At 41.2% G+C, this 13,845-nt stretch overlaps 1 protein-coding gene across 2 annotated transcripts; it reads right to left on the reverse strand.

Annotated features, from left to right (window-relative positions):
- Positions 1-3,144: 3,144 nt before the first annotated feature.
- Positions 3,145-12,548, reverse strand: sh3d21 (SH3 domain containing 21). 2 transcript variants are annotated; one of them, XM_079163862.1, is made up of 17 exons: positions 12,395-12,548; positions 11,667-11,824; positions 11,510-11,567; positions 10,822-10,931; positions 10,335-10,425; positions 10,190-10,251; positions 10,072-10,111; positions 9,695-9,789; positions 9,222-9,323; positions 8,803-8,854; positions 6,759-6,809; positions 6,537-6,654; positions 5,558-5,723; positions 4,984-5,064; positions 4,580-4,782; positions 3,826-3,889; positions 3,145-3,696 (listed from the first exon to the last, which is right to left on the reverse strand). In XM_079163862.1, exons 1-17 carry the CDS (start codon positions 12,396-12,398, stop codon positions 3,667-3,669), a joined length of 1,485 nt encoding a protein of 494 aa, XP_079019988.1. In that variant the 5' UTR covers positions 12,399-12,548; the 3' UTR covers positions 3,145-3,666. The 2 variants fall into 2 exon arrangements, with proteins under 2 accessions (XP_079019988.1, XP_079019987.1); XM_079163861.1 differs by having other exon boundaries at positions 5,558-5,726.
- Positions 12,549-13,845: the final 1,297 nt, after the last annotated feature.

Below are 13,845 nucleotides of genomic sequence, written 5' to 3' on the forward strand. Positions count from 1 at the left end.
AGCACTACATTGTTAATGTGAGAATACACGCTAAACTAAGATGAACATGATTAATATTGCAAAACATCAGTATTGACTGTTAGGAAAACATCAGTATTGACTTGCTAACATTAGCATTTAGCTCAAAATACAAAGTATAGAATTGCTGGCGTGGCTATAAACTTTAAGCTTTGTTAAGTTCTCTTTCAGTCTTTTTCCGCGTGTCTTGGAGTCTGTTTGCTGCTAACTTCTGCTCTCATGCTGTTAATGACTGCTGGCTGAATTTGCTCCTATGCTGTTAATTCTGTGGCTACTTGTCATCTTTTATGCTGCTGAAACATGCTGGTTGTTTATTTCTGCACTAATGCTTTTAAAATGATGGCTGCCAATGTTTGCTCATATGCTGTTTAACTACGTGCAGCGTGTTGGCATTGGTAGTAATTGGAAATAACTGAGTTGATTTCCTGTCAGAGTTCATTTCTCCTCTTGGCTGTTTGGCATGTGCATAATGATGCTTTTCTGCTTTTTCTGCAGGCTTTGTTGGTTGGTGGCATGCTTCCTTCTATGTTGTTGAAATTGTTTTGCAGGGGTGCTTCCAGCTTCTAGTATTCAAACATAACTGTTGTCCAGCACACAGCCTGTTTACATAATGATTTCACTGTAATGTTATAACATTGGCTTCATGAGCAAACACAGCATGTCTTTTGTCATTTTCACGTTTTCTTCACGACACTTCATATTTGTCTTTAGAGAAATGTTTCTGGGTTTTTGTGACGTCTGTTTTCTTCTGTAGTGTTCTGCAACTTCTACAGTTACATTGCTGCTAAATTCTACTGCCGTCATTGTACTGATGGTTATCCGTAGCTGCTATCTCTGCTACATAATATCTCCTCATTGTCTGTTGTGGGTAGCGGGGGAATGGCCCACACATAGTAGCGTCCGTATACTAGCTGGTGTCATGCTCTGTATCTATTGTGGTTTTGGGGGGGGAGTGTATTATCCTCACTCCCAAAATGACTTTGGTGGCAAGGTCTGAGCTTATCGTATGTGGCCAATGTCAACTCTGCATTCATGTAATAAATCAGCTTCATGTGAGTGAACTGACGGCCAAAAAAGACTTACAGAAAGAACATTGATGACCTGCCCACACTAGGTGAGTGTTTGTACTGGACGTCATCGCAAGTTAATCGTTTGGTGGTTCGGTGGTTTATACAAAGCAGTGAAAGTATGTATTCTTGGCATGTCAATAAAGCCACACAAAAGGAAAAATACACACAATACTTATCCGTGTTGGGCATGTGTCCACATTCTTTCTGCTGGCCAACCTGGAGCCAGAAACCTTTTAGTCGTACGTCTTTGTGCTGTGAAGCCGGTGTGCCGTTGCTCGAAGGAAGGTCTTGGTTTGCGATGGAGGCAGGCCAAGAACTTCCCCTGGAGTCGTCCTCGAAGTACAGCTCTCGTTTTCAGATTGAGCCCACACCGAAGTCCTCTCTGTTGAGGTCTTGGAAAAGCCACTCATGTGGTCACAGGCCTGAATCGGTGGCATTGATGGTGTGGACTCTTTGAAGTAGCTGTGTGATTATATTTGTATAAATCTCTTGTGAATGGCATCGACCTCAAAATCATAGGAAAATGTTTCACTCGGCCAACGATTCAATATTTTTGAATTGTCTCTTTTTTCCTTTTACAGGATGTAATCAAGATGAGAAGCAACATGTCTTAGGCTTATGGTAATTATACAGTTTTGTGAGCATCAGCATGAGGGAACTCCAGTTTTGAGTCGAAAATTGCACTAGCTTTGTGATTATGAATCCCCTTAAAAGGACTTTTTAAATATGCTGCAGATTTATTGCAATTTCCCACGAGGTCCTGCATATGATTCGTTTCGGCATCTGTCCAACTCCTTTCTTTGACAGAGGCAAACTGTTCTCCGTCAGCTCAGCTCCTCTTTCTCTATTTCTAATTTTAACTCTGAGGGGTCTTTTTGTGTTTGACCTCTGAGCTCCAAAATGCTCCAGTTATCAACATTCAGTTTTCAGTTCTCCCAAGAGTTCCATCTTGCATGTCTTACATTCCTCAGATAGTACGGTGCCGTACGTACAAATGGTGTATTATTATAATATATAGCCTATTGTATAAGCAGCACCCGTCATCACTGACATTATTGAATATTTTAGAGGTCCCTCGTTGAATAAAGTCAAATCTTCTCTTGTTTTTACAGGGCTACAGAAAGGCCAGTCATTTTTTATAACTTGCAATATCCACAGACCTTTTGTTTAGTTTAATTTATGGGCGAGACTGTGGCTAAGTGGAGAGCGAGGCCGCCTTCAATCAGAAGATCGGCGGTTCGATCCCCGGCTCCGCTAGTCGCATGTCGATGTGTCCTTGAGCAAGACACTTAACCCCAAAATTGCTCACGTAGCTGTGCCTACGGAATCTGAATTGTAAGTCTTTGGATAAAAAGCGTCTGCAAAATGACTGTAATGTAATGTAATTTCACCCCTTGTCCAAGAGGGAATGTGCTCTTAATGGCCGTTATTCAACACAGTTTTTAAAAATAGTATGTTTCCCATGGAAGTTTCAGAAGCACCCGGTCCCTTATGAGCTCCAGATGTTGTCCAGATGTGCTCTACAGTGGGCAACACTAGTAGGCTTAGACAGGAGAACACCACCACTACCACCACTGTCACCGTTTGGTGGCAAAACCAGATTTATACTCCTGACTCTGAAGATGGTCAAGTTAAATGTCTCTCCCTACGGTGGGTGGAAATAATTCTCTTCCCACCTTCTCTACATTCATTGCGATGAATCATTGAGTTCAGGGTTTTCAGAGTGAGTCAGTTTTTCTCTGAGTGACACGGGATGCCTTTTCCACTTAACTGCAAAAAATGCAGCTGGCCACAAACTCTGTTTAGTGTTTCAACAGCATTTCTTTTTTCTAAAGATTTTGTTTCATCAAGGAATCATCCATTAACATTAATCATTTGCTTCCATCTCAACACATTCTATCGAGTGAAATGTTTTTTTCTTTTTCAATCTGAAGTCACTTTTAAAGTTTAACCCTACTCTTTATGTAGAATAGCCATATAGTGCCCCCCAGTGGATTGATGCAGCATTACATTCTGCTGTATTAATTCACTTCCATGTCAAACCATGTTAGACAGTTGCAGTATTAATATTCAAGTAACAATGCCCCTTTGGATGACTTAAAATTATATTTTAGGTCTTTGCAAAAGACATCACAATATCACAATATTTCCTCCTATGTACAGCTGCATATTTTACATACTCTGCCAAGGCATATGTTAAAAGTACAAACCATAGTGAAGTTAACAAAAGTGACAATTGAAACAGAACAATGTAAAACATTAATTTGCAACAAAGAGTAACCACCTAATAACCAACATTTGTCATTTCCAGCATTCAAATATGTAAAAAACTTTAACAGTAAATCATTTAAAAGTCTTCTCAATTATTAAGTATCTCCGGTCCAGTGCAGGATTAGCTTGATCCTATGTCCAGCTTTGTAATTTAGCCCTTACTCGTGTTTCTGCAGTGGGAGAGCTAGCTTGTATTCCCCATCCCCATTCCACTTCAGTAAAATGTTTATCCTGTTTAAAATTTACAGTACGCAAGTCCACATGGCACAGTGTCAGACAGGCCGCTCAGTCACAGTCTGTGTTGGGATTATTTCTTCCTCAAACTGTGTACTTCGTCCTGCAAGGAAAAGACAATCAATTATACCACAGTCACGATCTTGGGCAAGCTTCTGTATTATCTTCTTTTGGCAGAATGCCGACGGCATGAAGTTTGATGCATGCAAAACTCAGGGCATGCCTCACTGACCTGCAGTGCCACTCGTTTGTTTCCCTCCTCCCTCAGATCTTCTCTCACTTCCTGCATGTCCCGGCTGATCAGAAGAGACGGAAGCAAATGATGAGTTTGCAGACATGGGTTTGCTTAAATAGGTCAAGATGTACACTAGCAGTCAAGTCATATGAATAAATGAATATTATAAATGGACAGTATAGATGAATTATATTGAAATAGAAATGGCTTTTATCTTCTTCTTCTTCTTATCCCTCTAATTAAGCACAAGTAGTACACAATTGTTCTAAATATGCCTTTTAAATATATCAATCATTTTTCATAATACACCACCCTGTAGATTCACCTTTAAAGCTACTCTGTCTGTAATCGCATGTCGAAGGCTCTGAATGGCTTACACAGTTCAGTTGCCAGGAAATGATGTTTCTACAACTGCGCACGGCGTAGCTCATGTTTAGCAACCAGTCCTCTCTGATGTTTCATATCAAAGCAGATCATAGAGATGCAAAAGCTCGAACACTGTTAAGTACTGTTTTTTTCTGGATGGTTTTGATGTCACTTCCTGTGAGTGCCAGTGTCCGCAAATAACACCAGGAATTCGTTAAGAGGGTTCATATGCACATTTTTCAGTTAAGGAGGAAGAATGTTACTAAGAAGTCCCTCTTTTTGATTGAAGATGACTGAACTGTTTTTTGTTTTTTTTAAACACCTCTCAGCTAAACTGACTCAGTTGCTCAGATTTGAAACATTATAAAAAACTCGTATTACTCACTCATGTCGTGTCTGTAGCAGCTCCAGAGCCATCCTCAGCTCTTTGATCTCAGCCTGCAGGCTTTCCAGAGTCGCTTCTTCTTTATGGGTCACAGCTTTAGCTTTAGCACCCGCAACTGCTCTCGGTGGTGCTGGTCGAACCGGAGGCGGCGTCTTGGGTCGATGATCGGGCTTTGCGGGCAATGGCAGGAGATTTTCTGTACCCTGCAATGAATTTAGGTGGGTTAGACCACTGAGCTTCATTTGCTTTATGCTAGAATATTCACGCATCTAAATGAGATGTAAAATGATATACAACAAAGATCATATATAGATTGTTTTTTTCTTGAATTGAAACCAGTGAGGTTTCATAAAAATAAAACGCATGTGATGTGTTGTATCAAGAAAGAAGTCAATGTCACACACCTTTTGCAAGCCAGGTAATTTCTCTGTCTGAAACCTTTTGGGGGATGATTCAGGTTCTGTCTGATCAGTGGCACCTTGATCCTGCAAAGGGACGTATCGTATGGCAATCATTGCTATTAATCATTCCTCACAACCTGCCCTAAGAACTCTCATTCTCCTGTACGTCTGTCTTCTGAGCAGTACAAACCGTAAAATTATCCTCGAGGGAAGAAATTCCTTCATTTCCCAGATTTACTTATAATGAAGCCCTAAGACCAGGCCCAGACTTGTTGCTGTCAGTGTAAAATGGGGCTTGTGTGATGTGTCTATCACTAGGGCCTTTCAGTTTAAGAAACAAGTACTTTTACCGAACAATTATGTCCTAGATAAAGTAGGGAGTTGCCTATTTGTTGCAGCGATAATCTCAAGTTTCAAAGGTCCTCTACAGAAGTGGTGGTAAGCACCAGCTATGTGGTTTAGCAGGTTGTCTGCGGTTGCTGCCTCAGTTAAGTGTTCATTATGTAACTCTCCACTTGAATGTTGGAGGCAAAAGTTGTGATGAGTCAATATTATTCTGTCACTGTTGTGGACATACTTGTGCTGCGGTAACCAGGCCTGATGGGGGTCTCCTCTGCGGGGGTTTGGCTCTGTTTGCTGTAGGATGGCAGAGCTTCTCAGTCTGCACATCCACTCCATCAAATTGGTCGGTGTCTTTCTCTTCCGGTTGTTTTGGCGAAACGGGAGCCACCTCACCATTGGTTCTGCTGAAAAGAGAGTAAAATCTTAAAAGATTAAAATTGATGTCAACCCTTTTGATTGCAGTAAACGAAAAGGTTTCTCTGAGGTAATGAAACCTGCGGTGCACACACCAGCTGTAGTTAACATTTTTAGAAGAACAACTATTTGAATGTGTTTTCTGAACTCTGATGTGTGCAGGGCGTAGCAGCTGAAGTGCTGGAGTCTCTGTGTCTTATTTTGTCCTGGCACACGTTTCACTTTCACAGCTCATACTGTTTTCAAATGTTTATACTGTTTATAAATGGTCTTGAGGAAAGATTTTTCTAAATTAACAATGATTCTTAAAGAAGCTTGAAAGGTGTCTTTTGGAAACAATTTTCCGAAAAAGCGTGTTCTCCATTAGCAGCCTCTCTAGCGCCGCTTTTGTTTTGGCAGTTATTTTTTGTGAGTGTGCCCGTTTGTGTGTGTTTTGCTCAGGAAACAGGAAATGGGCTGCTCTCGTCTGTTTAGGCCCGATCTGACTCATCCCAGAGTTTCCACTGAGCCGCTAAAGGTCGGGCATCCTGGCATTCTTCTTTAAGGACACCATGGCAACTGGTGGCGGCAACCAAAACCTTTTAATATCTAAAGGCTCCCCTCCCGGTGCCAGACCAGAGAGGAGAAAGTGTTCCTGACATTTCCTAAAGGCCTTTTGCTTTGGAAAGGTTGCAAATGAATCACTAATCGTGTCTCTGATGTGAAAGCCATATTCCCGAGGAACTCTTCAGTGATTTTGCATGGAGATTAGTCGTGAGACACAACATCAGCATTGTGCGTTTGGCCTTGGCATCACTCACTTGGGTAAAACCTTGTTGGGTTTGCCTTTGACTGGAGGCGGGCTGGGCTTGTTGATGGATGGCAGCTTGACTTTGGTTGGAGGATTGCTTCTCAGGTCCTTCACCTCTGGTTTATCATCTGGAAAGCAATTGCATCACATTACCGCACAGCATTATTTATCTTTTAAAATGAGTGTGTCAGTATAATATTATCATTATGATAAAAGCCACTGCCATTTATACCTTTCGTCTTTGCTGGAGTAACTTTCTCCATCGCTGAGGTCTCTGTCTTCACTGAGAAAGCAGTAGTGAACCGTTATCACAAAGTTGCATTTGGTATGTAAATAGCACAGCTGCACTTTAGAGGAAATATGAAAAGTATGTAATTTGCTACAGAATTAAGCAGTGACATCCTACATTGGGATTTTGTTAGATAAATATTCTCACATTTGAACGCTTGAAAATGTTTCCCTAAGCAACTACTTTGAGTGCTCTCAAACTTCTGTGTATTTCCCAGGTGTCATTGTGTGCAACGATTTCAATATAGAGCTGGTTGTTGGAAAAAAAAAAGAGCACACTCAGCAAAAGTACCGCTACAAACTTTGACATCGCCGCTTAATGTATTATTGTTTTCAGTGATGTAACGTAGGAGAGCTATTACCACTAGTAAGAAGCCGCTGGCTTATTTTATTAGTCACAGAAGTTACATTCGTTTACCCCAGAAAGCATTATGGTTTAATGTGGTGGAGAACAAAATGCCACTGATCTTGCAACTAAACGGCAACCTAGTTTATGAGCAGTTGCTCGGGAAGACAAAGATGGAGCATACAAGGTCACGGCTGTATCCAATAGCACTGCAGTAACGGCTCCCGAGGGTCTCAACAAGTTCATCAGGGACTGTCACAACTCATAGAAACAAAATACAGACCCTGAGAGAACTTGAATTAGGAAGGTAATGTGAGAGATTCCTGTATATCATGCAAGTCAAGTGCTCATTTCAAACAGAAGCTGTTGAGGAGCTCGGTTACCGCTCTGCTACCTACATATAAGCACAAATATATGAAGTAAAACTGCTCTAATGCATAGCCTTAAAAATAAATAAATAATAGTAATTATACTTTGCACAGCGCTTAGAATCAGAGATGAATAACGGACCGAATGAGAACACAGGAAGCCTACCTTGAGTGTTCAAAGCATTGTGCAACATTCCCTCTCAAGCAAACCATCCACACAGCAATAGTAGCTCAAGTGCTGCGTCTTGTGCTGGTTGTGAAAATCTCTGTGACAGAGCCTCCTCCGTCACCCCCCCCCCCCCCCCACCCCCGTGTTTCCTCCAAGACTCCTGAACTGTGTCACATGACCAGTGTAACCCTCCCCCATCTCGATAGAGTCTGAGACTTCCTGTGAAATTCTTGTGAGTGATACTGTGTGGAAAAACTGCAGTAATGAGTGTAATGTGGTGGCAGTATGAGACTGTGTGGATATTCAGTTAGTTCAGGTGGCATTGAATGAGGATGGCACTGTTTCACCTGCCTGTTTACCCATAGATGAGCATGCATATTGAATCTCCAATCAAGGAAAGAGTTGGGGTCTACATTTTGTAAAAGAGACATTTTTGTTTTGTTGGTTGAATAATTTGCACAATTTGCAACTTGCACCACAGAGAGCACTCCTCAGCTGAAACACAAGAAGCCACATCCGGCTCTGTGTGGTTCACTGATTTGCCTTCTGTCTTTGTTTCAGAGGCTATAAATGTTCAGTTTTCTCTTTTTTAATCACCAAACTAAAAGAAAATGTTGGCTGCATTAACTGAGAATACATTAACAATGAAAACTCTAATTTAGCAATTTTAAAGTAAACTTTTATCCATCATCATTTATTAATCGACTATGTATTAATAATATTCATCTGCAAAGTAGCTTGTAGCTAAAGCTGTTCATTAAATGCAGTAGAATGAAAAGTACAATATCCGCCTTCAAATTGTGATCACGTGTAAGATAGTATGAAAATGGAAATACTCTATTGAAGTGCAAGGATCTCAAAATTGCAGAGTTCAAGTTACTTCAGAAGCACATTGATCAGGGCACCATTTTGACTGCTTTTATACCACATGCTGAAAATCACAGTCCAAGCTGCGGACACACTGCCAGGCTAAACACCACTGCAGCCAGAAGTCACAAGTCAGAAGAGAACCTCTAAAACATGAAGTCTAGCTCCTCTCTCTCATGTAAAATGGTGTTTGCCCCTGCGTTGCTGCGTTTCATCAACATACATTTCTGTCTCTTACCTGGGAGTCTAGTGTTGTTGTTGCGTGCAGGCGGTTGGCTTGAGGTCCCAGACTAGAGGAGGAGAAACGGAAAACTCAACAGGTTGGCAAGTACGTCCCCTTGTGAATTAAAGGCATCTCTATTTTACACACTCTTTCCACTGAGGGAATTTTCAGTGAGTAATTCCAAAACGGAGGATGTTAAGAGACGATCCTGACTCACTGCAGACTTGTTAAAGTAACATAAATACCAGCCAGCTGCAGAAAAACAGCCACTATGTACTTTGTATTTTGAGCCATTTCAAAATTAAAAAAATGTTCAACACATATGAATTGCTATAAAGCATATCTATGGTTTCGTGGAAGCGCAGTGCAGTTGTCAGATCTTGAATATGGGGAAGGTCCAGTCCAAAGAGGATATTGTGTTTTAGTCCACTCACTTGCAGACTGTCCATTGGCGGTATCACCATGACAAAGTTATCAGGAAAGAGGCCACAGCGTCCGTTGAGCTCTCCTTCCCACCAGCCTTCATCTTCTGTTTCCTTCAGATGGAGATTAAAGAGTCGCGTTAGAAGCTCAAACATGGCCGTGTCCTTTGGGACGCCAAATTGCTGCACACAAGGTTACTAGACGGTCAAGCAAGACATGGCTGCCTTATTATCCATGTTATCATGAAAGGTATCTCAGAAATGGATTTTTTTCTCTATATTATTTGGGCCACTGCCACGTGCATGTGTGAAACTAAAACATGTGCACCGTGGAACTCCCTTGAGTGACACAACTGGTTTAGCTGGATAAACATGCAACTACTGTAAGAAATGCAATCTGCAGCCGAAGCAGTCTGTCAACGGCATGACGTCATGGGAAAACACGGTCGAAAGAATGCCGGAAAAGAACAATAACGTCCTCAAACCTTTCTCAGTAGAACAACAACGTCTCCTTTTTTCAGATCCAACTCATCATCCGTTTTGGCCTTGTAGTCAAACATGGCTTGGCAACACTCCACCACTGAGGAGACGTAGAAGATAACATGGTTACTAAGACGTTTTAACAATGATGACTAATCTTAATCGGCCTTGTATGCAACCGTCCCATTACTAACTCAAAGAATAACCCGAAAGAGGTTGTGACCAACCGGAAATAAAAGCTGTAAATCTTGATCCCTTAGGGATATTCCGCTCTGACGTAACACTCTGTAAAGTGATTAAGCCACATTAGCCACCTGACTCCCACCACCCATTTACCATTCAGGTACAAGAACAGGAATTACCACATATAATATTGACTAACCGTTTCTTGCTTTGTTCCTCACACTTGTTCTTTGAGATATCTTTGAGGACAAAAAGTTTGTTAAGTAAAGAGTAAACCAAACATGCATTTCAGGTACTTTCATTTCTGCTTTACACACCTCCTTGTTGAACACTGCGTCACTGAGCTTGGGTCTGGCCTTGCCCTCACTGTGCTTGCCGTCTGTAAAAAGAGTATCGCCAATAATGAGTTAAGCTGGGTTTTTTTTAAGATTACATGTAGTAACAAAAAAAGGTTTTACCAACCTTTAGGAGAAACGAAAATTTCTTTGACAAAATTTGAAGGAAATGCTCCCACTTTGCCATTCTTCACCCCCATCCACCATCCGTCTTCAATCTGTTGAGTAAAGTAGATCAAAGTGAGACGGAGTACAACAAGGAACAATGTGAGAAGACAAAATCAGCATTGTGTGGGTGCAACAACTCTTTGCTAAAAACCCTTACAGCATACAATCGGTCCGTTTCAGGTGTCTGATTACTTGATGGCATTCATATCCATGTGAATTCTCAGAACTAGTCGGATCAGTCCACATGCATTTCCGTTAAGCTGTAATTTGTCCGGGAAATATGCTTTATCAGCCTGGCGGCTAAATATAAAGAGAATGTCAATTTCTATATATAGATATGCTTTGCAACTGCACAGTATGCTGCGGCAGCTCATTTGCCGAGCATCATTGTTTGGTTATTGGAGTTCAAATGTGAGTGTTTGAGCAGCGATAAGAGGGGACTCTACCTCTCTGATGATCTCTATCGTCTCCCCAGCAACCAGCTGCAGCTCGTCTTCATTCAAAGGGTTGTAGGCAAACGCTACCTCGCATTTCCTTGTCTGTTTCATCTTCTTCGCTGGAGAAAGACAAAGAATCACCAGCCACATCAGCGGTCGGACGTAAAGTTGATAATCTAGCGGTAAAGCTGATGGAAGGCTGGAGCTCAATAATGGTGTGTTTACCTTGATCGGAGGACATGATAGTGCATGTCTAATCCCTCAAAGACTTTGTTTCTATCTGCACACTTTTCATACGTCATAATTAGGATTTGTGTGGCAGAGGATGTGATACCACATATAGTTACGGTCGGCTTGCTTGCTCCACAGCCTTGCTGATTGTATGCGCCACACTAACCATGATTTTAAACGCTCAATGTTACAGTAGAAAAAGCAACCTGATTTTAAATAGCACTGTCAAATGTTTTCATGGTTTATTTTGACTCGACTCAAGCTGCAAGCAGAGACAAGGGGTTCATATTGCAACATGTGCGGATTTCTTCGCAAGATAATTACACATGCATTAAATATAATAGAATCCTCTCTGATTTACTGACTTAATCTGCCTGCCACCGATGAAGGCAGAACTCCAGATCTTGTACACACACAAGTTTAAACATGAAGCAAATGAAGCGTTTTATTAGACTTAGCGGTGTACTTTTTCTAATGCTCCGTGGTTCCCTCTTGCTGTCCCCAATCAAAAAGACTGGCACCTCCTGTAATGAAAACCAAAAACGAGGCTTATTTTAAGACAAGTGGATAAACACACAGTACAGTAACAGGACAATGCTGTAGGCTGTGTAGAGTTAACGGACCTTGGCAAAGTTGGCAGGGAAGATGCCTCTCTTTCCTCTCAGCTCCCCCTCCAGCCATCCCTCCTCGCCGGCCTTGGTGACATTTTTGACCACATCCCCCGTCCTCACTGTGAGCTCGTCTCCCGTGGTGCCCTCGAAGTCGATCAGCACCAGCACCTCTGCAGTGGCACCGTAAATGGGGCAGAAAATGAGATGATTTGCACAAAGCCTGGTGTGCTCGCTTCACAAGTGATGTGTCCTGACATTTCAAAACCAAGACAAACCCAGTGGAGACTAGAGGAAAGGGGCTTGGAGTGAATGTAGATTGCTACAGATAAACGACACTGTTTTCTGTTCTCACTCATCATTCCTTACAAGTGAAAACATGTTTTCAATGGTAGTTTTCAAACATATCATCAAATTAGAGAAAAGTCAGCCAATCAAACACAAAAGAATCTTTGGGTACATACAAAGACATTCCAGCAAACACCACAAATACATACACTCAGTCCATGCGAAGTCATGCAATGGCATCCGTATGTAGAACCCCTGATTCAGTTTTATTTGCATGCCAAATTCCAATCAAATCAGTGGCCTTTTGTACAAACACAAAAACATTTAATCTTTTCATTACTTAGAAAATATTTTCTTGTCTTATCATTGAATCGCCAGGAATCCAGCTAACTGGCAGCCGAGAGGATTAAAACATAAAATCCCACCAGTATACAAGTAAAAAACCACCGACTCACCCATGGTCTCTTTCTGTCTTTCTCCCTCAGATTTTAATATGTAGTTCCTTCACAAAGCAGCAAACAAACCCTCGAGTAGAAGGAGAACTGAAAGAGTTTGGTTGCGTTGTTCAAGACTGAGAGATATGGCAGCCAGGGCACTTCTTCCTACTTGTCAAACATTAACATTGAGCAATGTTTCCTGAGGCTAGTCATGACAAGTCAACAGCAAGGAGTAGGATAGGTCATACAGTACAGAGAGAGAGAGAGAGAGAGAGGTGGGGGGGAGCAAGAGAGAGAGAGAGAGAGAGGAGAAGGAGGAGGAGGAGGACAGAGGGAGATAATGCAGAGGAGAACAGGTAAGTCAGGTTTATTGCCAAAGAACAAAGCTCACAAATGAGGCTAAGAATAGAGCATGACAACGTATGTCATCACAACAATATCGGAGGTCAGCATTCACATGCAGCACAGTCCCACTTAAATCCAAGTCTGCTTTGCTCTTTCATACATATCCATACTTTGTGGTGTGAATTATAAAGACTTATAAATAAAGATACGTAATACTTTATGTATGTTTGTTGGGAGGGGCTTGTTTGAGTGTGTCTTATAATGTTGTTTTTGTACACCGCTTGATGCAAAGCAGCTGAAATAGGATATTCAAGACTGAATTTATTAAACAAAATAACATCTGGCAAAAAATAACGTACATTTTATAGAAGATAAAACATGTTGTTACAATGTTATTAAAATGTTATATATCAGCTTTAGTAATTCAGGCTCTCTCCCTTTCTTTTGCTCAATATGTTGCGTCATGTCATTACTGAAGTGCTTCCTTATCTTTCCTGTTGACTGTTGGTAAGCAAGTCCTCTCGGTCTAGTCTTCAACATTGTGTAGGAAAGGGTATTTTCTTTCTGATCCTTTTTAAAGGTTTCTCCTGGACAACATCCAGTGAGGGCTGTTAAAAATGAAAAAGGTGTACAAACTGATATCAATGAGTACAAACGGCCCCATTTTCAAATACACAAAATTTCACAGTAAAACTAAAACTAAAATAATGTTTTACAATACAATAAAAATGCCAGGACAGAGCGATAACTGGTTGCTCTGTTTACTCAACTGTAGAAAATAATTAAAAAAAATCAGGATTAGCAGGAAGGGAATCCAGGTACTCCAAAATCTAACACCAACTAGAAAGAAAGCCTTGATTATAGTGGCTAAATCATTAAAAGAGCGTGTTTTGACCACTGTAGGTCTTCGTCAGAGCATACAGTAAATGCATGTACGTAAATACATTAAGGCCCATATAATAAAGACTTTTAAATATTCCCTTCTGCGTTGGTCTTGGACAACTTGATTGCCTTCCTGTTTACTATAAAAAATACTATAAAAATGCCATTACTGAATTAGACACTGTCATCCAGCGCCTCGGTGGACAGAGTAAGAAGGTGTTTTCACTGATGTCTCCAGTGAG

Source organism: Pholis gunnellus (genome assembly GCF_910591455.1).
Source record: "Pholis gunnellus genome assembly, chromosome: 8".
Taxonomy (NCBI): domain Eukaryota; kingdom Metazoa; phylum Chordata; class Actinopteri; order Perciformes; family Pholidae; genus Pholis; species Pholis gunnellus.